Genomic DNA, 24543 nt, shown 5'->3' with positions numbered 1-24543 from the left:
CACAGGTAATAACAGCAGGTCTCCCCTCACCCTCTAGAATCCTCATCCCTGAACTACTCTCTCAGCAATGTTTCCAATCACCTTGCACATATAATGAAAGTACAGGCAGGAACTCACTAAGCAAATGAGCCCCTCCTTTAATTCCATTTGCTTATGCTGCTTATTTTTCTCCTGCATAATTATTTTTAAAGGAAAATTTAATTTTGTTTAATGGGAACAAAGTTTAACACTCCGTAAGCTTTGTCTTCTGCAGGCTCCATCTGGTGAGCTTTTTTTCTATTTTGTTTTGTTTTTTTTTTCTAATTATTTTTAAACCAGCCCAGTAAATTGTGTGTGTTTTTAAGAGGCACTTCTCATTAAGATGAAATACTTTGATCTCATAGGATCATCTGTTTTTAAAGAGGTATGGATAAAAGCTGCATTTTTTTTTTCTCTCCCAGTTAACCCAATCTCAGTGGTGACTCTGTCCCCTCCACCTGCCCAGGTGTTTGCTCTGCTGTGAACTGAGTGCAGCAATCAGAGCCTGTCAGAAGGAAAGAGGGGTCAGGAGAAGAGCTCTGAGAGGGCACAGCAGGGACCATTAAGAAATAAGTGGCAAATCATCTCAGGAAAGGGAAACATTTAACCTACTTATTTATTTATTTTTAAGTACAGATGGTGTGGGGGGAAAGAAAAGGCTGCAAGAAGACCAAGAGGCATGGGAGTGCTATATATAGCTGTACAGCTGTTTCCTTCAGGTGTTATAGCTCAGAAACGTAGGATGATTAATTTTGAAAGTTGAAATGTATAGCGGATTCTGATTACAGCTGAGTGTCTATAATTTAGCTACTTAGTAAAATTAACTCGACGTTTTTAGTGAGCTGTGAGGACAATAATGTGTGAAGAGACTGAAGAACAAGTTTGACTGCATGCTCCTTCCCTTACCTTCCCCCCCTTTTTCCGATTGGCGAAGTCAAAAATAAACTTTTCCCATTTTCCTGGCATCTTTCCCCGAATCCAGGTGAATGGGTCTGGCTCCCCCTCCTGGCACAGAAAGGCAGCGCCGGGTTGGGCTCAGCCTTCCCATCCCGGGGTGGTGCCACAGGGAAATTCGGGATAACCCGGGTACGGGCTGCAGGTTGGGATCTCCAAGGCACAGAACACTTCCCAGAGCATGGCATCTCCTGGAAGGCTGCGGGACCTCCCACTAAATTCATCTGCAATCCTTCAGAGGGAGCCCATGATGGGAAATGGCAAAGCAGGTCACAGCAGGGACCACAGAAAGGGACACCTGGGAAGTGCAGGGCTTTGGGTTGGTTTCCTCCAATAAAAAATGATGTGCACGATGGTTGTGTGGAAGTATGGAATGTGAGAGACCATCCCCAGTGCCAAGGAACAGATTATCTGTGACCTCTCCCGTGAGGAAAGGCTGAGAGAATTGGGATTGTTCAGCCTGGAGAAGAGAAGGCTCCAGAGTGACCTAATTGTGGCCTTCCAGGACCTGAAGGGGACCCTCAGGAAAGATGGGGAGAGACTGTCTACAAGGGCCTGGACAAGGGGGAAAGGCTTCAAACTAAAAGAGTAAGTTTAGGTTGGATATTAGGAAAGAGTTGCCCAGAGAAGCTGTGGCTGCTCCATCCCTGGAAGTGTCCAAGGCCAGGTTGGATGGGGCTTGGAGCAACCTGGGCTAGTGGAAGGTGTCCCTGCCCATGGCAGGGGGTGGAATGAGATCATCTTTAAGGTCCCTTCCAACCCAAACCATTCTATGATTTTTTAAATTAGTTCAATAAAACCACGATTGCACAACAAAGTCTACTTTTGCAACCAAAAATCGCTGTATTATGGTCATGTTAAGGTTAAACTATTTTCTCAGTTCACTTTGTGCCACTCAGCAAAGGCACCCTCTGATGTGGTTTCTTTGTTCAGTAATGCTTGAAGTCTGAGGTTTTAAACAAAATAACACAAACACGTTTGTGATTAATTTTCATTTTAATTGTCTGATTCTACATTTTCAGACACAGCATCAATCTAACTTCCTAACAGGACAGTAAGAAAGCCCAGCATCAGGCAGCTTCCAGAGATGGTTAAAATGCTTTAAAATATTGAATATTTTTTCACATTTCTACAAAATAATGACAACTGACAGAATCTTTTTTTTTTTTTTTTAACCCACATTATTTTAGCAGTAGAGAAACAGTGGAAGGTGGATCCCTTTCTTGACTCTTTCTGGACCTGTTTGACTATAACAACAAATAGGTTTATAACATAACAATTACAAATATAAAATTTCAAATGTGCCAACTTTTAAAAAAAAAAAAAATCTGGATTTTTCCTCAGTACCTGCAGTACCTTGCTTCTGTAATAAATATTAAAAACCATCTTTACATTACAGAAAATGTTAAATAAGTTATTTACCAAAAGAATTCTTTTTTTGTCCTCTTTTTTTTTTTTTTTTTTTTGGTCAAAGGCTGATTCCATTAAAAGAGCTGAACAAACATTTTTACATCAATAAATAGTAAGGCAGCATGAAGCAAACAACTCCCAGGACCAGTCTGTGCTAGCAGAACTTTCTCCTTCAGAGAATCCTCTTTTTGCTGGTGTAGGAAGGTGATTTTTGATTCTCAGCTGGTGGGACCTGGTTAGAAAAGCAATAATTACTGTTATTGTACAGTACTTTGATGCCCACAATTTGTCCCTACCCCATCCTGCTGCACAAGGAGCTGCAAATAGGAGCTTCTGTGTTCAGCAGATCTTCAAATTAAAGTGATAAGACTTTTGTAAGCAGAAAGACTCTTTTATGTCATCACTTTCTAGCTCAGGCAGGGCTGAGACAACAGCACAGCAGCTGCACAGGGAAGTGCTGAAGGAGGCACTGATGGGGATGAGGGAGAAGGGGTGCACAGAAAAGGTTAAAGGAAAATTCAAGGAGGGGCTGGGAACTGTACAATCATTCACAGTGGAGGGGTGTGAGGAGAAGGTTGGGATTTAGCAGTCAAGAGGTGTATTACATTACTCTGGGAGCAAAGTCTGAACCTTCTGGGAGAAATTACATCTGAGCAGTGATTATTTAAACACTCCCAGTGATTTAATACCTTTCACCAGCAAAGAGATGGTTGCAAAAGCTTAAACGTGGGTCCACGTTTAAAAAATAAAAGGTGTACCAGTTACTAATACACAGCTTTAAATAAGGGTGTCTTTGTGAACTTGTTCAGCAGGCAGGTTATCAGGCTGTGATCACCTGAAAATAAACTGCTGGAAGGTGATGACAGACATGAATATTAATCTAGGGAAGCATCAGGAAGGAGAGGGTTTAGCTGTTTATGTGGTCAGTCATAAAACTCTTAATTCAGACATCAAACACAGCAGACTATTTATCATACTAAACTGCTGTCACCCAGACTTGATTAGGTAGCAAACCTAAAGCAAATCAGACTAATTCTGCAAAATACTCCTGACACAGCAATGCAGATTTCTGATTAGCATATACCAAGGAATTAAAAACAAGCAAAAATTTTACTTACTTCCAGGTTTCCTCTGGCTTTCTTCAAGACATCATGAGTTAAAACCACTGGAAAGAAAGAGGTGATTAAAAAGAATACTTCAGGTCTTTCTAAATTCCCTGTATTCAAGTCTTATGACCAAATATTAAATAACATCTGAGCAGGAGGATTTCCTCAGGACCACAGGCCAGGTCCAGAGGTCACCCCTGGAATGTCATTTCCTACTCCTGATCTATATTGCATAATCTGCTTTTCAAATCTAAGCATCATGGAAGTGGTTTAGAAGGTTTTCTGCCACACCAAGAACATTCCATGTGAAACAGGAATAGCTCAGCACTATGTGTAACATCCCAGGCACCAACAGCCCCTGCGACCCTGAGCGCCGGGTTCCTTCCACCTAAGGCAGAAAGGAAGAATCTCTGTTCATTCTGAGGGGAGATGGTGCCTGATTTAACTGCAGTTTGAGCCATTATGTATCCTATTTGGGCTGGGGAGGGCAGTTAGTAGGGAAGAGAGAAAATTTGCAGTGGAGATGTTGTGGGGGGACCATGGGCAGGTGGCAAAAGGAGTCACCCAGATCCTCCAGCAGTTCAAGGACAAGGCAACCCCTCTGGACCATGGGGAAATCCCATCAGGGGTTTGTTCTGAAGGGTTCCAAGTTTTCTCTGTTCATCCAGCTACTTTGGCTCTGTGGGGACAGCAGGAGACCTGTGAACAGAGGAGGGGATGCTCCCAAACAAAACTGGTATTTAGAAATGTCAGATGAAATCTGCGAGTCTCTAATCTGTGTCAGCTCCATAACTGCTGAAATACACCCCTCACAAGTACCAATTTGATATTCCAGTCTCAAAAATAAACAATTTACCCATAATAAAGATTTTTTCATTACAACAGTAAGAACCCAACAACTCCAAGGGTAGAGCTGTCATGAGATAATTACACCCTTGGCAGATTACTGCAATTTGGCACCACATTGTTCCACGTTCAGAGGTTCAGAGGAGGTTTACAAGCAACGAGTTCTCTCACCAGAGAAAGCACGCAGAAGACTCTGAGCCACAAGAATGTTCCAGTCTCTGCCTCTAAATATATTTAGGAATGTTCAGCTAAATAACAGAGGGAACCTGAATATCCCCAGTGGAGTGGCCAGGTAACAGGATGTGTGGAGAATGAAGGCAGGCAAGGTCACCTATGGAAAGGAAAGCGATGCTTCTCCTTTCTTAGCAGCAAAAGGGGAAAGGAAGAAATCTCAAAAACAAGTGTGAACATCCTGACAAAAACCCAGCAGCTTCACATGATCCCCCAGATTCGCTGTATGCTTGGTCAGGAATTTGTGTACAGACGCAAATTAGAAACATTTATTAAATTGCTCTTTAAGGCGAAGGCAACTCGACATCCATAATTCCCATAATCAATGAAAGGTAGAGAAAATCACATCGAGGCCTTTCTGTGTAGCAGAGTGCTCTCTGCTCATAAGAGCTCTGCTGGTAAATTCATTTCACCTGGCAAACTAGATTTTTTTTCCTAAATCAAAAATGTTAAATTCAGCCCATGAAGAGAATTTGGAGGCTGTGACACTGCTGGCACAGCTGCTGCTCCCCAGGCAGCACTTTTGCATTACGGAGGTTTCAGAAAATACAGGTTTCAGTTTCTCAGCCCCTCGTTCAGATGAGGCTCAAAGCCCTGCAAAGAGGGAGCAAAATTAGGGGGAGATGTGCTGTTTTGCACATTTCCACAGTGGTGGAGTGGCAGAGGGACAACACTTTGGCTACAGGGGTAAAAATCTCTGTTGATTTATACCCTGCCTAGTTCTGAAATTACCCAGTGTGTCCCAGATGTCACTGGAACTGAAGAAACTACACCAGTAAATCTACCCCAGGGATATTATTTTGAAAGACATACTACAATAGCTTTGAATTTTATATGACAACCCCAAACTGAGCTATTTAGCTTTAAAACTTGAACAAAACACAGTTTATGACTTAATATAAGTAATTTGTACATCGTTTAATATAACAATTCTGAAAGAAGTGACCAAAAACCAGCCCATAAATGCTTAAAACAACAAAAATCTGCAGGTAGGAGACATACGGACCTTAGATATAAAAGTTACAGGCTATGGAGCAAAATAACATTTATCACTCTACACTGCATTTAAATGACTTCAGTCACATATAGTGTTATGGCCATTTTTATAACTTTGTATGGTGTGGAACATTTTCCAGTCTAGCTGAATTATTGGTAACACAAGTGCCACTCCAGCACAGACTAACGAGCCATTCAGTCCCACCTCTTCAAAGAAGGTAAGGAAGGAATTAAAAGAAAATTAAATCCCCCTCCCACAATACACATGTTGCTGTAGCATGAAGGTAGAGGACTCATCCATTCAAAGCTCTTCTGGTGAGTGATTAAACTCTAAAGCAGCAGAGATGGATCTCTTCAAACCTGGCTTAACACAGTTACAATACTGCCCATGTCTCACTTGTTTTCATGTTTCCAGCTAAATGAAATAAGAACCATTAACAAAGCACACACTTACACTGGTCAATGATGACTTTCTCCATGTTTTCCTTCAGCTGGTTTGTGGAGTGCAAGCGTTTCACTGTGCTGTGCAACTTCTTCTCTTGCTCAGACAGTTTCTTCCGTAATCGAAATATTTCTGCTTTCATCCCTTCATCCTAAATTGAGAGAAGAAAACATGACATTAAACTATTACATAAAAGCACTATCCACATTGAGAATTGCTCAGTATTTTTTACAAGTACTCTCAAGCTTCCTTAGAGTATGAAAAACTTAAAGGAGAGAAAGATGTCTGAGTCCTGTCCTTCCTCACTCACATCCCCCAGGACACCTATGACATGATTCTATGACACCTGTCAAGAGACAACTACAATTCTTCTATTACACTGGGGAAAGACTTAACACCAGTGCCTATTTTTGTTTCTAAACTGGAAAAGATAAGGAAGGACAGTACCATGGGATCAGCAAGTGTCCTGTCTGCAGGTTCAGAATTTCCATCTTGCTCCTCCAGTGTTCTGTTAACAGTTGATGTTGCCTTTATCAAAGGGCTAAAAGGCACTGGACATATGAACAGGATGGTTTAATTGCCAAATTATTTGCCAGTATCATTATTAAGGTTCAGTTTTCACCAGTTCCAACCAAGTTATGTTTAGTAACTTGCAAAACAGGACAGTGAGCAGCCCTGACACATCTTCCAGTATCACCAATTTGGATCCTTGGGCAAACTTAAGCTTGCACATTTTTAATCCTGTGCCACTTGTTAATTAATGTGTGTCTGGAATTTGCCCCCAGTACTTAGCTCTGCAGAACTGATTACTCACAACTCCTGTGGGGCTGCAGAGAAGGCAGTGAATGCTCTGTATCTTTTACAATCAAGCTTCAAGAGACATTCTTTCATATGCTGCATTTAAGACATCAGAAGCAATCTAATACCCTTAAGATCTCAGGATGTTGGATAAGAAACTTTAAAAAAGATTCTATTAGGCTCTAATTAGGTGCATCCTGGGAACTCAAATCCCCCCACACATTAAGGTCAGATTTTCAGAAGTGACTGATCCAAATGAAGAAGGTTTAGATCAGTGTGACAAGGAAGCACAAGATGCATCACCCACATACTGAAAGCCCTGAGCGTGTGTGAGGTATGTTCAGATACTGCAACCCAGGCCAACATTTAGCTGTCTGTGTAGCTTACACACATGAGGATAAAAATGGAAGCACACACACTTGCCAAGACATTCCAAATATGGAGCTGAAACATCAGTGACTATATCAGACAGCAAACTCCTTCTGCTTTTGTGAGTCTATATAAGGATGCTAGAAAACATCACCAAAAATGTTATGAAATTATATATAAAATGTTTATTTTCCTAAAGTTTGAGGGATTTTTTCAGGAATATCCTACTTCCCTTAAAAATCACATACAAAAACCTCAGTGTTTACACTTCAGATTTATTTTAAAGCCAGAGTTTGAAACAGTTGCATTGCTGAGTGGTGGTACTCTGACAGCAGAGATAATTCACTCCTCATTTAGTTTACTTTCATTCATTTGCATAGTGCAATCCTTTTTAGTTAAAATGTTATAAAACTTGTCTTGGGGTTTTGTCACACTTTTACAAAAGCATCCTCTTTTACAGCTTTGGCATCAACAACATTTTGTAGCTGAGATTACATCGAAGTTGCTGATGTTTCTGTTCTTACTGGAATACACATAATCAAATTGAATTTGGCTCAAATAACAGGGAGTCCAAACCTTTTCTAGCAGAAGTGGAACATTTGCCACCTGCCTGGGTTTCCTGAATATCCTGTGACAGGGTTACAGATGACATCTTGATTATAAAGTATGTTGTAAATTAACACCTGGGCACACAATATGACCAGGACAGGAACCAGCACACACTGGACACCCCGGGTTCATGATTTTCAAAAGATTTTCCCAAAGGACACGTTTGTAACTGGTCCATCTCTCTTGACACATTATTAGAGTTCAGAAAAAAACCTCAAATCCAACAAATTCCAGTGAAACCCAGCAGTACCTGAGTGCCCTGAGCAGTACCATGAGCAGCTTTCAGGGGAAGGGAAACTCTCCAGAGCAGCTTCAATAAACGTGCAGCCTCTTCTAAAATCTGCTGCACTGTGTGAGTATTTGTGGAAAAGCCATGCAGGGATGCCTGGGCTGGTACCTGTATCACAGGAGTAGAGACATGTCATATTTTATACTTAAAACATTATGGAAATGTAATCTTAATGAATGGATTTAATCCAGTGGGTGTGATTTCATATTTAAGATAATGTACACAGACATTGTTTGCCATAAAAACTAATTTGTTAGTTAACAAAAGCTGATGAATTATGCATTATCTGAGAATTTCAGGGAGGGAGGGGATTCATCCTAATCAATAACCATGATTAAGAATAGATTATATTTACTAGATTTCCTTTGCCACATGGTAACAGTTGGCAACTCTCTTCTTTCTCCATTTGCATTTCGTGTCATGTTATTTGAAAGTCAATGATTACAGACATCAATTTAAGCAATATAGATGTTTCTTCCTTAGCAGACCCTTTAAACTGTTCCATTTAATGCTAAAATAACCATCAGGACACACATAAAATGTTTTCCTCTGCTGACAGATGAGAAAACCAAATTGAAGAAATTGCATAAATGTGAAATAAAGGAGGGAAAGAATGTGAGGGGACCAAATGAATTACCAAAGCAGTGGTGCTACAGAAGAGGGAAGGGTAATGAAAGAAAAGCATTTGCAGTTCCTACCCCATGCAGGATATAATCTGAATATTTATTTAGCATTGTTATCTAACCAGAATCCTCCTGTCACATAAAACATCCCATTTGCTAAGTAGTCTGAGAATTCAGTGATGCAAAACTTGATAGGAAACTGCAAATTGTGAAACTTACTGCTTTTATCTTTACACCAACAAAACAAGTTAAAAACTTAGAGAGATTACTTTTCCAGTCATTATCAGTATGTTAACTAGGTCATTTGGAAATATATGATACTTCAGAGAGTCTTAACTGTCATTCAGGCATCATTTTCCTGGGTGAGCACACATGTGATACCACAAAAAGAATTTCAGAATTGTTGAAGACAATAGCTTCACTAATTATAACTGCAAAAATAAGTAGCAGAAATTTATCCCTGCAGTTAAGACCTTCTGGTTTTTGAAGAGCAGCAGGAATGGTTTTTACAACATTTATATTATCATAAAATCATAGGGGTGAAAAGGACCTTCATTAGTCACTTAGTTTCCTTTCCCACTCCAAGGTAGGAAAGCATTACATGGAATTTTTCAAATATTGGCATAATCATTTTTAAAATCTCCTCCAGTTAGTGTCTCTGAGCACCCTCCATGCCAGTGGTTCATTATTTTTACTACTGGCTGTTGTTTTCAGTGCCTATTCCAAGCCTGTCCTGTTGGGGTTTAAGTTTCTTAGTTCTTTATTAGATGCCACAGACATGCACAGACTGTTCCTTCCCTTTAATTGAAGCTTGTAGGCAAATTTATCTTTTCAATCCACCCCAAATATGCCATCATTAACTGCGTCCAGGAATTAAAAATATTACATAAGAAAAAATGAGCAGAAGCAAAAACTAACTAGTTCTCCTGAGTCTAGAGGAAAAGGACTGACATTATTCAAGACAACACAAACATTTGATTGGTTTAAACATTGTTATGTTTAAGATTACAGCAAGAGTACCATGACTTGCTATTACTGTGTCACAGGATGCAGAAAGGATGATACACTGTGTTCCAGAAGACAATATTTGATCATTAATAAGATATTCCAGTCTCTGGATAGCCACTGATATTGCTAAAATGCTCAGCTGATATCAAGAAGTGAAAAAAATATTAAAAAGCTTCCCTGAATAGGAATGTAATATGAAACAACCCTCATTAGCATGCATCAATCATTAATGTACAGTTACAACCTGGTGTTACTAAAGGGCTGAATTCAACTAAGTGGGGAACTTTATTAGCTCTGTATCCCATTTCTTTTAATTGTCTCATATTTCCTGCATTAGTCTCAAACCTGCATTACAAGAAAATCTCAATTAGTTTTATCCTTAGATTATTTTTACACACCACTACTTTATGCCCTCTTTAAAGCATTTCAGACTTTTACCTGAGGTTTTCTGTTGCTGCTTTCATTTGGCTTTTTTATCAGTTCCAGCGTAACAAACACCACTTTTCATCTAAAAGCAAGCAGTTTTACCTCATTTCAAGTTGCAAGTAAAGCTAAGATTGCTTAAAGCACCAGAATTAACTAATTTACCTGTAGCCTCATTAACTCAGCATCACAAATAAGTGCCTGCATCTAGATGAGGCTTGGACTGTGAAGGTTGAGGCACTGAGTCATTCAGTGCCTGCTGCACAATTAACCTGGTTGTTCTTCTTCTATAAATTCACCCTCCTTTAGCAGCTTTCTCTGCTTACCTTTACTCCAGGCTCCTGCAGCTTCGTACCAGTGATGTCTCTCAGGGAAATGTCCATTTCTGCCAGGACCTGCTGCCCCTCTGTGATCTGTTTCCTCAGGGCCTCGTAGTCCTCGATCAGCCCCAGCACGTGGCGCCCGTTTTTGTCCGCCCACACCCCGTGTCCGGGCACCAGGCGAGGGGTGCACGTGGTGCTGGAGCAGGAGGTGCTGCTGCAGTGGGAAGCACTGTCTACATCATCCTTAGGGGCTGGGAGTGTACCTGGGGCAGAAAAACAAGTGGACTTCTTTTATCCTTACGTGCAGAACCGATTCACACTAAATTTCTCTCCAACCTGAGGTACCGCCAGTTACAGGATCACGGAATATTCTGAGCTGGAAGGGACCCACAAGGATTTTAAAGTCCAGCTCTTAAATGAATGGCTCACACAGGGATTGAATCCACAACCTTGGCATTATTAGCACCAGGCACTGACCAACTGAGCTCATCTCAGGGTCATAACTCACGTTTAGGACACATTTGGACGTACCTGTTTTCCCCAGTGAAATGCAACGTCCACTCCTCTGCTTCTGCTGCTCACAAATGTTTCTGCTGGCAGCAGGGCATTTGCAAAGGTTTTCTACATATAAAAAGGGAGAAGGAAAACTCTTATAAGTAGATGTTTACATCCATTAAAAAAACTTCCCAACTCTACTTCTGCTCCTTTTATTGCTGATGCTGCACTTGGACTCAGGAAGCAGGGAAACACAGCCATAGGTCTTCCAGTATTTACTTACTCTTGTATAATCTATCCAAAGTTCTAGATATCTCCCAAAATAGTAAAAAAATCTAAAATACCTCCTGAAGAGCATATTTTAATTAGCAAATGTAAGCTTCCCATTAATTCCACAAGAAGTATGACACTCTCCACACTACCAGACTAAAGACCTTCCAAATTTCCTAAGCACTTATAAGTAAAGACAGCAACCTAAAAACCTAATGAAGTCAGCTGTTGACATTCCAAGGAGTTTTTCTGGCTGTATGCTGGATGTATGGAAAGCTGTTACTATGCAGAGCACTTTAAGCAGCAAGGAAGATTTTCATGCCTTCTACATCCCATGTACATTTATATTGGAACAATAACCTGAGTGTAAACATTACATTTTCCTTGATTTGCTAAAACAGCATCACTTAAAAGTGATTGAAATAAAGGTAAAATATTCCTCAAGGGCAAAAAAGGGACAAGTGATTTATCCAGAGCCCATTTAGTGCATTTATTGATCATTCTTGGGTAATACTTACTCACCCTTACAAACACTACAGAGCTCTGGAGTGAAAAAAGAACCCCCAGGTAAGGAAAATTTCACTTCACACCCCTGCACGAACAGCTCTACCAGGAAGGGGATTTGGGTGCAGCTGATGTTGTATAAGGCTTTTACAGCATCTTTAAAGAGCAAGGCACAGGTTCCACAGCACAGCAAAAGCACACACAGCACAGTACCATTCACTCCTGCACAGTGCTGAGATCCTGGTTTGAAAAGACAGTTGATATTAACAGCTGACATTGATGCCACTTCCTCCCTCTTTCCTTTGGAAAGCTGTTCCTCTAATTTTTCATGCAAGGACTTGTTGGTCTCGATGCTCCTTTCCAGCTGCACCCGCAGACTCTGTATTTCAGTCAACAGTTCGTGTAAGTCAAGTGGATTACTCTGATCTTTTCTGAATTCCTCTGAGGCATCACATCTGGGATCTGAGACAGTTTCAAAAGAAACACTTAAACATCTTTAACTATTAAAAAATATTAGCCACTAGAACGCTCAGCAAGTAAGTTATAGCCAGTGTTATCCTCAATATTAAGAATTAACTACAAACAGCATTGAGATAAACAAAAAAGCACGTCTTAATTGCTTCTACCCAGGAAAGATTTAAAGAGCTGAAAATTATTTTTCACTTTGTCCATTAAAGCTACTAAGTCTCAAGCCAAAAGCTAAAAAATGTGATAAAAACAGAATGAAGAGGATTTACAAAATCTGAAGCTCAGTAATGCACAGTCTGGGGAAAGAAAAAGGAATGGGTAATCTCAGAGTACAGAGGAGGGATGAAGTAGAATTGGGAGTTTAGTTTTATACACAGAATTAAAAACAAAGTAGTGATCACCTGGCAACGAGAGGAACAAATCTGAACATGAAAAAAAGCAAGGGCTGTGTTTGCCTTTTCACAGAAAGAGATCAGCACACAAACAATTCCATGTATTCTTTCCTGCTGAAATCAGAGCGATGAGGGTGTTCTCCAGACAGTGGGAAGGAGCTGAGCTACATGAGGAGGGTGCTGCTACTCTCTAATGGCATCACCAGTTCCACAAGAATCACTTCCACTCTGAGCCCACTTTGGCTTAAAGCCTTGTGCCAACAGGGCTCTTCTGCTGCAGCCAGGCAGGAAATGCAGTGGCAGCAGGGCATATCAGAGGAGCAGGGAGAAAAAAAATCACCTTTTACAAGAACTTCCAATAAGGAATTTGCTGGATCTGGTAAGGGGAATGCAGCAACGAGCAGCATTCCACTCTTTTATCTCACCACACCAACAGCTACGTGGTGGCACAGCTTCCTTACAAGGGGTAGGAAGAACTCAGGTGAGCTCCAGTCCCCCTCTCACCTTTAGTGTCCTCAAAGTGGACTGGAAATTATTCAACAGCTCGTTCAGAAAGCAGTGCCAGCACTTCTCCCAGCCCCAGGGAGAAGCCATACCCTCACCTTCAGCCAAGAGAAAGCACAAGCTACCTGAGTAAGCACGACCTGTGAGGATGCAGCAGCAGGTACTTAGATGACAAGTAAATATCTAAGATTCCCAGGAAGCCTGAGCCACTAAAACTTCAATTCTTGTTTTTAGCTTAGCTAGAAGACAAAGGAAACTTGGGGTGTGTGCAGTCAACATCTCAAACAGCCTGGCAGTGACACCAAGGAAAAAGCAGCATTTGATTAGCAAGTTGTCAGTTCTCTCTGTACAGCAGAGAAGCAAAAGCACAGAAACAGTGACCCAGCCCTGCAAGGTCATATTCAGAGGGAAGGGTTGCAAGGGCAAATGTTGTGCATTTATACCTGTCCTCTTCCTTCTTGCTTCTTCCAGCTTTTCATACACCTTGATCTCCGTCCGCAGCGACTGCAGTAACTTCTCATTCTCAGAGATCTGATGTTGCTTGACATTGATTTCTGTTTGCAACCTGTTAAGTCCCAATAAACAGCTGAGTTAAATTCTTATTTTATTTTTTTTTTTTCAAAATCTAAAATCCATTCCTCTTTCCCTCCATAATTCTTGCCTTGCCTTTTGAATACATCCATGCACCTCATTAATGTTAATGGCTATGGCTAAACACGTGCTTGTCACATTGACAATTTTCTTCTCTAAATGACTGTTTAAATGTGGACAGAATCAATACCTGTTTAATTCATTACGACTGCTGTAAATTTGACATGTCAGGTATCTGATTTCATCTTCCTTTTGGCAAATTTGTTTTTGCAACTTTTCGTTTTCCTTCTTGATGCACTCATGATCCTCCTGAAGATGCTCAATGATTGCACTCTTTTTAGAAAGAGATTCTCTTAGCTTTTCATTTTCCTTTTGTTTATCTGAAACAAGAAGAAACACAAGGTATCTGTAACGCCCCCACTAAAACTATGGTTTTTAACTAAATCAGCTTTTTCAGAGACTATCAGAAAATAACAGCTGCTACTCTTATTATTGTTAATCCCAGCTTAGATGCTTATGGTTGAGCATGGAATTTCAGGGGTGGGGAGAATGGTTAAGTCACTTTAATGAGTAGAATGTGACTATTTTATTGTTTTCTGATCTGGGATGAGTTGCAGGCTACTCCTGTAAAGCACAGTTCACGTTTTTACCTCTGGATCCTTTTGCTAACATTGCATTCAGAACTTGATTTTGCTTCCTCAGGAAATGTATTTCAGAAGTGAGGGAATTATGCTGTTCTGAGCCATGGATAAAAATGTTTGCAGAACCTATAAATATATACATAAAAGATGATTTATGAGTCATCTCTAGGTCATTAAAGATTAAACTTTCCAGACAAGAACAATTTAAAAAATTGCAGAAAAACATGTTATGAAAGCTATTTCTCCACCATATATTTTGAAGGTTATCACTACAGGCTAAAAGGCAGCTCAGGTTAATGCCAAGTAATCCAAAGCCCTGAGCATCACAAGTATCTCTCATTGCTGGGCAACCATTACCAAAATTGCAGAATTATCCCCAGCAGTCTTTACCTATCAGTTAATATTCCAACAGGAAAAAAATGCAGGAGTATTTTGTGACATTTCTATGATTTGAAAACTGTTGGAGGGTTTACCATATATTTTAGTCTTGCTCTGCTCATACTCCATTGTATTTAGTGAGAGAACAACTAGATTCTACCAACTAAACCACAAGGACTAATGCAGGAGTAACATTAATAGTCTGGCAAGAGATCTGTTACCACACAGCCAAGAGTCACTGTCTTGGCCTCTGATTACAAACTGAGAACAGATTTATGACCACAGGGACGAAGATTCATCCCTCTTAAATTCGTGAGCCTGTCTTGATCAACCATCAGCAGCCACGGGGAGGAACAGGCCCCTCCAGAGAGCAGCTCACCCCCTGTGAGCATCCTCTCCACACCTCTCTGTGGGTGAGAGCCCTGTTGTCCAAGAGCTGCACTTCTCTCCAGTGCCTCCATGAGAAGCTTTGGAAAACCAGCACAGATTTAGATGTCTAAATTTCAGAAAGATAAGGGTGATGAATCCTACCCTGGGGATCTTATTGCGTTAGTCATATGAATATAAGTGTTAAATCCTGTATCCAGTCAGTCAAATTCCAGCCCAGGCACTCCTCATAATGTACTGTATTTATGTTACTCATCCCCCAAGTGCACTGTTACAGTGCAGCCTGGGAAGTGCCACATTCCACTCTCAAGGTGCTGCCTCTGAAATGCAAGTCAAGTAATTGTTATTGCCCTTTACAGCCTTCTCATAGTCAGTAAAACACTTCAGGACCCACTGGAATTAAAAGTATTTTTCAGTTGATTGGTTATCCCAGTATCTCCTGAGATAACTACAAGAGTGTCAAGTATTTGGTTAATAGAGAAATAACCAGCTGGCAAAAAAAATTAGCTGAATGTATGAGGAGGATGCCTTTCAGCTCTAGCAGTTCAATTCAATTTGATGTGCTGCACTTCCTCTGAGTAATCTCATTTTATTGTAATCCCAATTGAAGCTTTTACCCACTACCTAACTGGGATGTAGTGTGCCATGATATGCACCTCTTGTCACTACTGAAAGACTCAAAGGCTCCAGAAGCCTGGCACTAATGGCATTTCACTATCTATATGTTAAAGAGTTGAGGCAGCTATGTGAACTCAAAAGGCTTTTCCCTTTTCAGACTTTAACAAAGCAATTCAAGTTGAAGTGGCAAGGCTTGATGGTCTCATCTTGATTCTAATTTAATTTATTGCCCATCACCCAGCTTTATCCTATTTGAAAAGTTATGCTATCACAGTTCTACTGAAAGGCTTTAGAATATAACTAGTAGTTATCTTACATAATAAGGGATAATGTAGAGCCAGTGGTAATAGGGACACAATCCTGCAATTTGACCCACTATTGAGACTACTACTTCTGTGCAGAGCCCTGCTGACATCAATTACACTCTCCACAGAGGCAAAGGTCCATCTAACCAGAGGAAAGTGGAGCATCAGGGCCCACAATTGCAATACACTTGAGTTCTCATTCTGTTTTGTGCTGAAAAAGTGAGTGCTAAGGAAGCATACCTTGAAGGTTTCAAAGGAAACACTGACTGAAAGAAAGGCACTATTGAAAATCACAGCAAAGAGGAAGAAAATATTCATTCCTGGGTAAAGCAAAATAAAGGCATTGACAGATGAAGAGAATTCTGAGTAGAGACAGTCACTTATGGGTTAAAAAAGAAAAAAAAAAAAACTATTTTAATGTTAACTGCCATTAATAACATTTGAAACCTGGGAAACTCAAAATTAAACCTTTGATTTTATTTTGAAGCCTAACATTTGAAATGATTGAAGCAATTATTTTAGTTCTACTTGCACTGCAAACCTCAGCTCAACAGGAACGATGTAGTCATTACCAGCACTTGAGTAATTTATAGAATACTGGAAGCCCAGAGGCATTTAAATACTTAGAGAATCTAAATATTAAAAATAACACAGCAAAAATAGTGGGTAGATGTGTGTATGTACATCCATATAATATTTACTAGACAAGAATAAATCTATGCAATAACTTCAGTTGAACAAATGATTCAATATCATGAATTTAACAGGCTCTCATCAACAATTAAGTATGTTACAGCTTGGCTTTGTGTTTTAAAGGAAAACAAACCAAGGAAATTAAGTTAAAAGTATTGAATTCATAGAATCACAGAGTGGTTTGGGTGGGAAGAGATCTTAAAATTCATCTCATTCCACCCCCTGCCATGGGCAGGGACACCTTCCGCTGGCCCAGGTTGCTCCAAGCCCTGTCCAACCTGGCCTTGGACACTTCCAGGGATCCAGGAGCAGCCACAGCTTCTCTGGGCAACCTGTGCCAGGGCCTCCCCACCCTCACAGGGAAGAATTTCTTTCTAATATCCAATCTAAACCTACCATCCTTCAGCTTAAGGCCATTCCCCCTTGCCCTATCACCCCATGCCTTCAGGAATCTGCCTCAAACTTCACTTGTGAACTTCTTTTTACACTGAAAGTCAAAGAAATCTCATCTATTAGGAAAAAAAGGAGCACCATTATTACAAGAGAGCACAGGCTTATCTGATCTCATGAAACAGATCTTCAGTACAGAGAAAAATAAGGACTGAAAGTACACAGTAGCAAAAGGGAGCTGTTCTAACAGGTAGTTGCTTTTTTCCTTTACTTTTCAAAATTTCTCCTCCATGCATTGGTAGATGTGCTAAGGCAACAAGAAGACAGATGGAAGGCATAAGACAGTTTATAAAGAAAATATACTTTCACTGCATTAATGGATGCCCTTGCCAGAATCTTTATGAAGCTGTAAAAGAGTTGGAAGTGTTTCAGTGTGGTTATTTCACAAGCACAGAATGCCTTTCCAGCAGTGTAAATACTTCAAGGGTGAAATGGATGCTTTTTATCCACCTTTCCATCACTGTAAATTATCCCTGAAAGCAAACTGCCATGTGCAGGTTGCCTCCATTTAAACAACAACAGAAATGCATCATGGGGTGATGTAAAACATAATGAATCTAATGTCAGTATTAGTGAAACTGAGGCAAAGGAAAGTATGTCTGTATTTATTGCCTGCTTTCAGTCTGAGTAATATTGCATATTAATCAATTGTCCTGTGGGGGGAATGTGGGAGAGTGAGAGCAAAGTGCAGGCAAGTGCAGGTACAGGGTGCTTCAAAGGTGCTCCAGAAGCATCCTTTTAATGAAAGCTGGCTATCTCCTCGTGAAAAGTTTTAAACACAGCTCAGAGCTTGGCTTTCAGAGATGCTGAACACCAGCAACAGAGAGCACTGACTCCCAATTTGCATAACTATTCTTAGCATTTTTCATCCGCTGCTTTATATTAGAGTTTGGAATGAAAACCAACTCCGTGTTAAAATTGCCATCAGTCGCTGTCAGGTATTTCTCATTAAAACCTCACGGTGGCATTTTGTCCAGGACACATTTATCCCACCAATCAGCTCCAATGACAAGTTGACATGGCCCAGGCTCTGTCTTACAGGCATTTTGTCCCTGTGTGTAAACACAAGCTGGCTTTAGAGCAGTCAGAAAATTCCAGGGAAGGCATCTGCAGCTGGTAGTGGTGCTGTGCTGACTGCCCCAGGTGTACATGGGACAGGGGCAGGAAAGCTAATTCTACACAATTCCTACTTTGGATCAATAGCAGGGATGTAATTCAGAGCAAAGCATCTCCTTCTTTATTCAGACTGAAAAATTCATACTGAAATGATGTTGATAAAATGGGCTTCCCCTCTCCTGCAACTGTCCCTGGCTGGACATGGCTGAAATACAAGAACACTGAAATAATAATGATATCCTGAAGGTACAAAAACAAAATAGGAAAAAAAGCAAGCTGTTTGCTGGTAACAGAACTAGGAGGGTCTTTCAATTCTCTGTATGAAATTCAACCACAGCACCATCAAATGTTATAGAAGTCCCTGGCAGTCCTGTTCTCTGAGCAATGTGTGCATGTGCAGGTTTGAGGCTCTGTGGTGCACGTGTATCCCATAAAAGATTTGTGCTTCGGTGCTGGGTACACTTCCAGCACTGGACTCAAGGAAAAGGCACATCAGATCTGTATTTATGCCACTCCACAGGCAGGGTGGGAAACCAGTGTCTGCTGAGAAGATCAAAATGCAGCAGGACTCTGAGAAAGGCACATCATTTTAAGGGGTGGGGTTATTAAAAAAAAAAAAAATCACACAAAACATTTCCAGCAGCATTTGATCTCTCAGGCTCTCATCAGAAAAGGTGGATTTCATTTCTCATGAAATAAATTCTTACCTTGATCTAGTTCCTTGTCTGTTACTTGTCTCTCAAGCTGCTTCCTCAGTCTCTCATTAGTTTTTATGGAGTATTCTAAACGCTGTCTCAGGATTCTAATTTCTTGTAGATGCTCCATTAATAACTCTAAATAAAGCAGGAGACCACTTCTTATTTTGAGCAAATTACTGTATTCTTTTACACTATGTACTCCTGCCAAATCTAATGGCTGTTAACACTAAAAGATGATACAGAGCTGTTAAAAATGGCAGATATTAAATATCTGACTCCACAACAGTCTTTTTTTTGTACAGTGCTCAAGCCATGCATTTAGTGACAACTTCTACTTAAGCAATATTCCAGTTTTAAGGCTCTTCGAATTTCTTCTTCCTACAAAACTGGAGCAGATAACAATTTTATCTAGTTAAACATTCCCTGTACTGAGAAATGAATTCAAACTCTGCAATGCAGCTCCACATTCTGGCTCAACACACCAATCACATACATTTTCCCTTACAATAGGAAGCTCATAGAGTAACTCAGACAGAAATTTGACTTTGACTTACCCAATGCATACCATAATAAATAAATCTGTTGAATCAAGTTTCATTACTGTACCTTTTCCTTCTTGCTTTGCCATTCTACCATTTTTCTTCCATTGGCTGCAAGTTTCAGCTTCACTCAGGAGCTGATCTGTTCTACCTGTCACTGTCTGATTTGTCAGTTTATCCCTGTCACACACTCCTGGTTTACTCTGCAATATTTCTCCCTGAGCAGTCGGTGCCAGCTCAGACATTAAATTTTCATCGCTGCCGATAAAGTACTGCAAGCATCACTCGTGCTTAGTGAAACTATCCAGGTCAAACATGACACCACTTATTAATTATGCAGCACTTAACAATCCTCCAGGAAACACAACGCTGGCTTTCACAAAATTAGAAAAATCTCTCTTTTTCAACGTAATAATCTCCTGACAATTGTCTATTTCCCCCCTATAACTTGTCTATTTAAGGGCTGTCTGGAGCACTGTAAAAGCTGAGAGTCTAAAACAACAAAGGCACAAACGATCACGGTTTATTTTGTCTCAAACAGGAGGCAGCTCACATCCTTGCCATCTCTGTGTGCCTTATCACTGGAATTGCAATGATTATGCAAGGAACTGGAAAGCTGAAGCAGACAAACATTCTTCATTATTTCTTAATTAGTTCCCTTGTGTGTTATTCATCAGCTTTCCCCAATATCCAGCGAATCTTCAGTGGGAAAAACATTACCTGGGGGGAACTTGCTTGGCACTGTGCTGTGCTGGCCTTCCAGGTCACGCCTGTGCTCAGGTGAGCCAAGGGGAGACTTCTCTGACAAATCAAAGTCAGACAAGCTCTGAAGAGCAGATGGTACAGGGGACTCATCCTGCAGCTGCTGGTACATCGTGGCGTTCTTCTCGTTATCCCTTTGGCGCCAAACAAAACGGTTTTAAAATCTAAACGTTGTTTTAGGACTTTGGAAGCACAGACAGAGGGCTTGCTGTCAAATTCACAGGTAAAGCAAGGGAATTTATACGGGACACAAACCACTGCACATCAGAGGTCGTATCAAGACTGAAATTCAGAGCTCACTGAAGTCAGCAGGAATAATCTCTGGACCTCCAGACCGCTTTGTATTTTCCAGCACCAGGTATTCACCTTGGTGTTCAGGGGACCTCAAGCTGCCTTAAACAGGTAGCTGAGGGTTTCTGTAGCACAGAAGAATCCCAGGCTGGCATAAAACCATAAAACATATGCAGCACAACAACACCTGCTCTCTTCACCTTCAGCAGAAGGGGGCTGTGAGAACGAACCTCAGCTGTGCTGCAACTTCAGTGATCTGAGCCAGCCCCAAGGTCACAGGGAGCTCCCTGTCCCTCCTGGCAACCAGGATAATGTGTGAACACCCACCACAGTGGATCATGGCACATGTATTGTTTGCTCATCACTGGAACAGTCCTGGTAGCGTGATGTTTCTTTTTCAGTATCTCAGCTTTTTGATCAGAAGTGGGGAAAAAAGCCTTAGTCTGTTTTCGATGGATATTTTATTAACAAATTGAATATTAATAAGCAAAGCCCTGCCAAAAAGCAAAACAGTGGGAGTTGTGCTACAAAAAAATCCCTATCAACTTAAGAAACAACCACATTTTTGCTGAACATTCAGTTGCACTCTTACCTTTGAGCTAATTCATAAAGTATAGTAACTTCTGTACCTATTGATTCTCCTGCAAAGCAGAAACAGCTGATTAAAAACACATACTGAGAATTACAATTTTTTCCCCTCCATCTTACTCTATTTAAATATAGAATGGTAAATTAATGAGAAATTAGAGAAGTCAACAGATATTATCACACTGTGTGTTAGTGTCAAATGCTGCACATGAGTAAAACTATTTATAGCTTAGCAACAAAGCAGCATCTTGCTCTGAAGCTCAAAAAAAATTTATTAGGGACCACAGGTGCCAGATTTTACCGCCTTGGTGTTTTAGTTAGCACACAGATGCAAAATAATTGTGCTGTATGTAAAAGGATTAAGAGTAAATGCTTCAATTAAAAAATATATAAATAAAATGATATAAAAACAATTCTGTTGCACTTGGATTTTGTCCACCCTGCATCATGTTAACAGTAATTCTTAATAAAGGGGCACACAACGGATTTTGCCTGCAATATTCTCTGTGGAATTGTGTGTGAGCACAAGCACAGTTTAGTGCAAGAGACCTGGACTCAGCCACTAATTTGAATAAGGAAATGAGAGTTTCATGGTGTCACCTTGGCTCCCCAGATTTTAAAATTTTTGTGCAATTAAGCAAAAGTGGCAGGGAGGAGCTGCACAGCTGAAATTTCAGGGGAATGAACTGAAGGTCAGGATGGAAATGCCAAGACAGACGGTTGTTTATGCTGCTTCTTTACAGTCAATTCTTAGTACACTGGATGTTCTTTACAACCCTACAAACATCCTTTTATTTTAATGTGTGATTCAATGCAACACCATTGTGTTAGATATATTGAATTGTCTCAGTTGTCAGTGACTTTTCACAGTATATAGGATACCATCTGTTGGCTTAAAGGCATTTAATGTTTATTCACTACAGACTCCTCATTTGTAATGCAAGGAGTCTCTGCAGCCACCGAAATCGTTGAATACACTCAATCTTTTATTACCCTGCTATGATACACTGCCTGTAATACCTTTTTCTCATATACAACTGCTTTATATGAGCAATCAAAACTGCAACATGCTGCTGAGATCTTTAATGAAAGGCAGAACACAGATCATGGCATGGCTGGGCCCTGAATGGTGCTGAACAAAGTCATCTTCCAGAGCCAATTCCAGGAGGATGTGGGGGTCAGGGTCCCTATTTCAGGTGCCTCAAGTGTTTTGCTGAAGATGTAATTCCTGCTGCTGACATCTGTGGAAGTATTGCTGGTTGTCTGGGTCAGCAAGAGAAACACTTGCAATGCCAGGAAAAGGTTTTTCTTGCTGAATTACTCATGATAATGTCCCTTTTCCATCACATTCCTGCTAACCTTCTTTAAACTACAGACTGAAGGCAATATGCAGGATATAATCTTCCTTCAGGTGACCAATGTCAATTGTGATGCTCATTTTCCCACACATGATTGCATTTTACCTCTCTGTCATGAAAGACAAGTGTGTATTTCCTAACCAGTCAGACTATTGGCAGCAAGATACAGGTCCCTTGGGCAAATCATAGAATAATTTAGGTTGGAAAAGACCTCTTAGACCATTGAGTCCAACTGTTCACCCAGCACTGCAAAGCCCAGCACTAACCCATGTCCCCAAGTGTCTTCAACAGAGTCAGCTGGGCTTGAAACAGGAAATCCTGAAGCTATGTGGTAACAGAACTTTTATCAAGCTAAATATAACGACTGTATTTTGGACAGTTAAAATATGCTTGTGTTAAGATAAAGAGCTCCAAATAACAGATGTCAATAGAGAGCACAATCACAAAAGTAAAATCCAGTCATGGAGTAACGGCCATAAACTAAACCCAAGAAGTTCCACCTCAACATGGGGAAGAACTTCTTTCCACTGAAGGTGGCAGAGCTCTGGAAGAGCTGCCCAGGGAGGGCGTGGAGTCTCCCTCTCTGGAGACATTCCAAACCCACCTGGTGTTCCTGTGTCACCTGCTCCAGGTGGTGTTCCTGTGTCACCTGCTCCAGGTGGTGTTCCTGTGTCACCTGCTCCAGGTGACCTTGCCTTGGCAGGGGGTTGGACTGGGTGATCTCCAGAGCTCCCTAATTAGCCTGTGATTCTTGTTGGAGCACAAAAATTTTACCTTCCAAGACAGCTCTCCCCTATAAACCATTTTAAAGCAACCCTTCCCTTAAAAACCACAATAAACCCCTTCCCATTTGGACAACACGAACACATGTGCCAACGAGCACAAAACATTGCTGCTTACCATAGAGGAATTTCATTTCCAGCTTCTCAAACAACAGGACACTTTGATTCAGCTGCTCACGGAAGCCTTCAGCAACATAATAATCAACATCACTGGCCTGAAGCAGCTCCTCAAAGGCTTTAACCAGACTTGTCAGATGCTGATGGTAAGTGACACAGCCACAGCGGATCTCTTTAATTTGCTGGCATTGAAAGGAGAGCTCTCGAGCTTGGGAATGAACTAATGAATCATATCTGAGAAAATGAAATTATCTGTAAGGCAATTTGCTGACCGTAAGTGACACTTAAATAAAAATAAAAAGCGAATTAAACTTATATTCCTGAACTATAATTTGATGCGACTCGATTTGCTTTTAAAGCGCTTTTACGGCCGTAATGAGGGATGTGTTGTCTCTAAGTGTTGAGTTGGGTATTTATGGGCATAACTTGTGGGTTATTCTCCATCACTGAACTGCTTCATTTATAAAATGGGCCAAAACTAAGGGAATGACTCGATGGTCTGCTGGGAAAGAACCTGGATGGTACCAAAGGTGCCAAATTTAGATAAGGAAGAGGGAATCCATGAAAAGAAGTTTTAAGAATACACCTATTTTTCCTGACTGGATGGGTTTGGTTTTTTTTCAGGATGGGTTTTTTGATGCTTTGGGGTTTTTTTTTCTTAACTCATTATGGAAGAACAGAGCTGTCCCTTATGAAATTTTATGTATTTACACACAAAAGCACAATAACAGACCTTCTGTTTTCACCCAGTCTGAAAATTCTGCATATTTCTGCATGTTTTTTACCAGAGACATGACCATGACAACCACTGTAGTGTCCAAACTCCTGTACTTCACAAGCCAGGATATAAATTTCAACTCAATTGAATTTATTTATTGAGTTTACACTTGCAAATGTAGACATCCCCTTTATACTGCCACTGTCTGTACCACAGGTATAGTTCTTTGTACAGAACCATACATTAGTGGAGAGAAAAATAGAGAGGATTTGAAAAGATGCAGAGAATCAACCAAAATCTATAATGGTCTGGGTTGTTACAGAATTTTTATTGTCACTTGTATATGAAATAATTCATTTTTGGGTTTGTCACTTGTGACTCATGATGTTGTCCTACACAGGGGCCATAAAAACTTCACAGTGACCCATACTGT

At 40.5% G+C, this 24543-nt stretch overlaps 1 protein-coding gene across 5 annotated transcripts in view; it reads right to left on the bottom strand.

Moving 5' to 3' along the window:
* Positions 1-1949: 1949 nt before the first annotated feature.
* The window catches only part of CDK5RAP2 (CDK5 regulatory subunit associated protein 2), a 71925-nt gene continuing 49331 nt past the window's right edge, over positions 1950-24543 (bottom strand). For 2 of the 5 annotated variants that reach the window (XM_032708404.1, XM_032708405.1), the window contains exons 26-39: positions 23394-23626; positions 21140-21188; positions 20215-20390; positions 18965-19090; positions 14320-14436; positions 13860-14049; positions 13522-13643; positions 11928-12176; positions 10977-11069; positions 10449-10708; positions 8030-8176; positions 6016-6154; positions 3501-3547; positions 1950-2614 (exon numbers count right to left, since the gene is read on the bottom strand). In XM_032708404.1, the coding sequence (XP_032564295.1) occupies positions 2555-2614; positions 3501-3547; positions 6016-6154; positions 8030-8176; positions 10449-10708; positions 10977-11069; positions 11928-12176; positions 13522-13643; positions 13860-14049; positions 14320-14436; positions 18965-19090; positions 20215-20390; positions 21140-21188; positions 23394-23626 (2008 nt within the window). In that variant the 3' untranslated portion in view covers positions 1950-2554. The remainder of the gene's footprint in view (positions 2615-3500; positions 3548-6015; positions 6155-8029; positions 8177-10448; positions 10709-10976; positions 11070-11927; positions 12177-13521; positions 13644-13859; positions 14050-14319; positions 14437-18964; positions 19091-20214; positions 20391-21139; positions 21189-23393; positions 23627-24543) is intronic. The other 3 variants (XM_032708406.1, XM_032708407.1, XM_032708408.1) reach the window with 2 other exon arrangements.

The sequence above is a fragment of the Chiroxiphia lanceolata genome, chromosome 21 (genome assembly GCF_009829145.1).
Source record: "Chiroxiphia lanceolata isolate bChiLan1 chromosome 21, bChiLan1.pri, whole genome shotgun sequence".
NCBI lineage: Eukaryota > Metazoa > Chordata > Aves > Passeriformes > Pipridae > Chiroxiphia > Chiroxiphia lanceolata.
The sequence above is the reverse complement of the archived record's forward strand: the minus strand, read 5'-3'. Positions and strand labels throughout refer to the sequence as shown.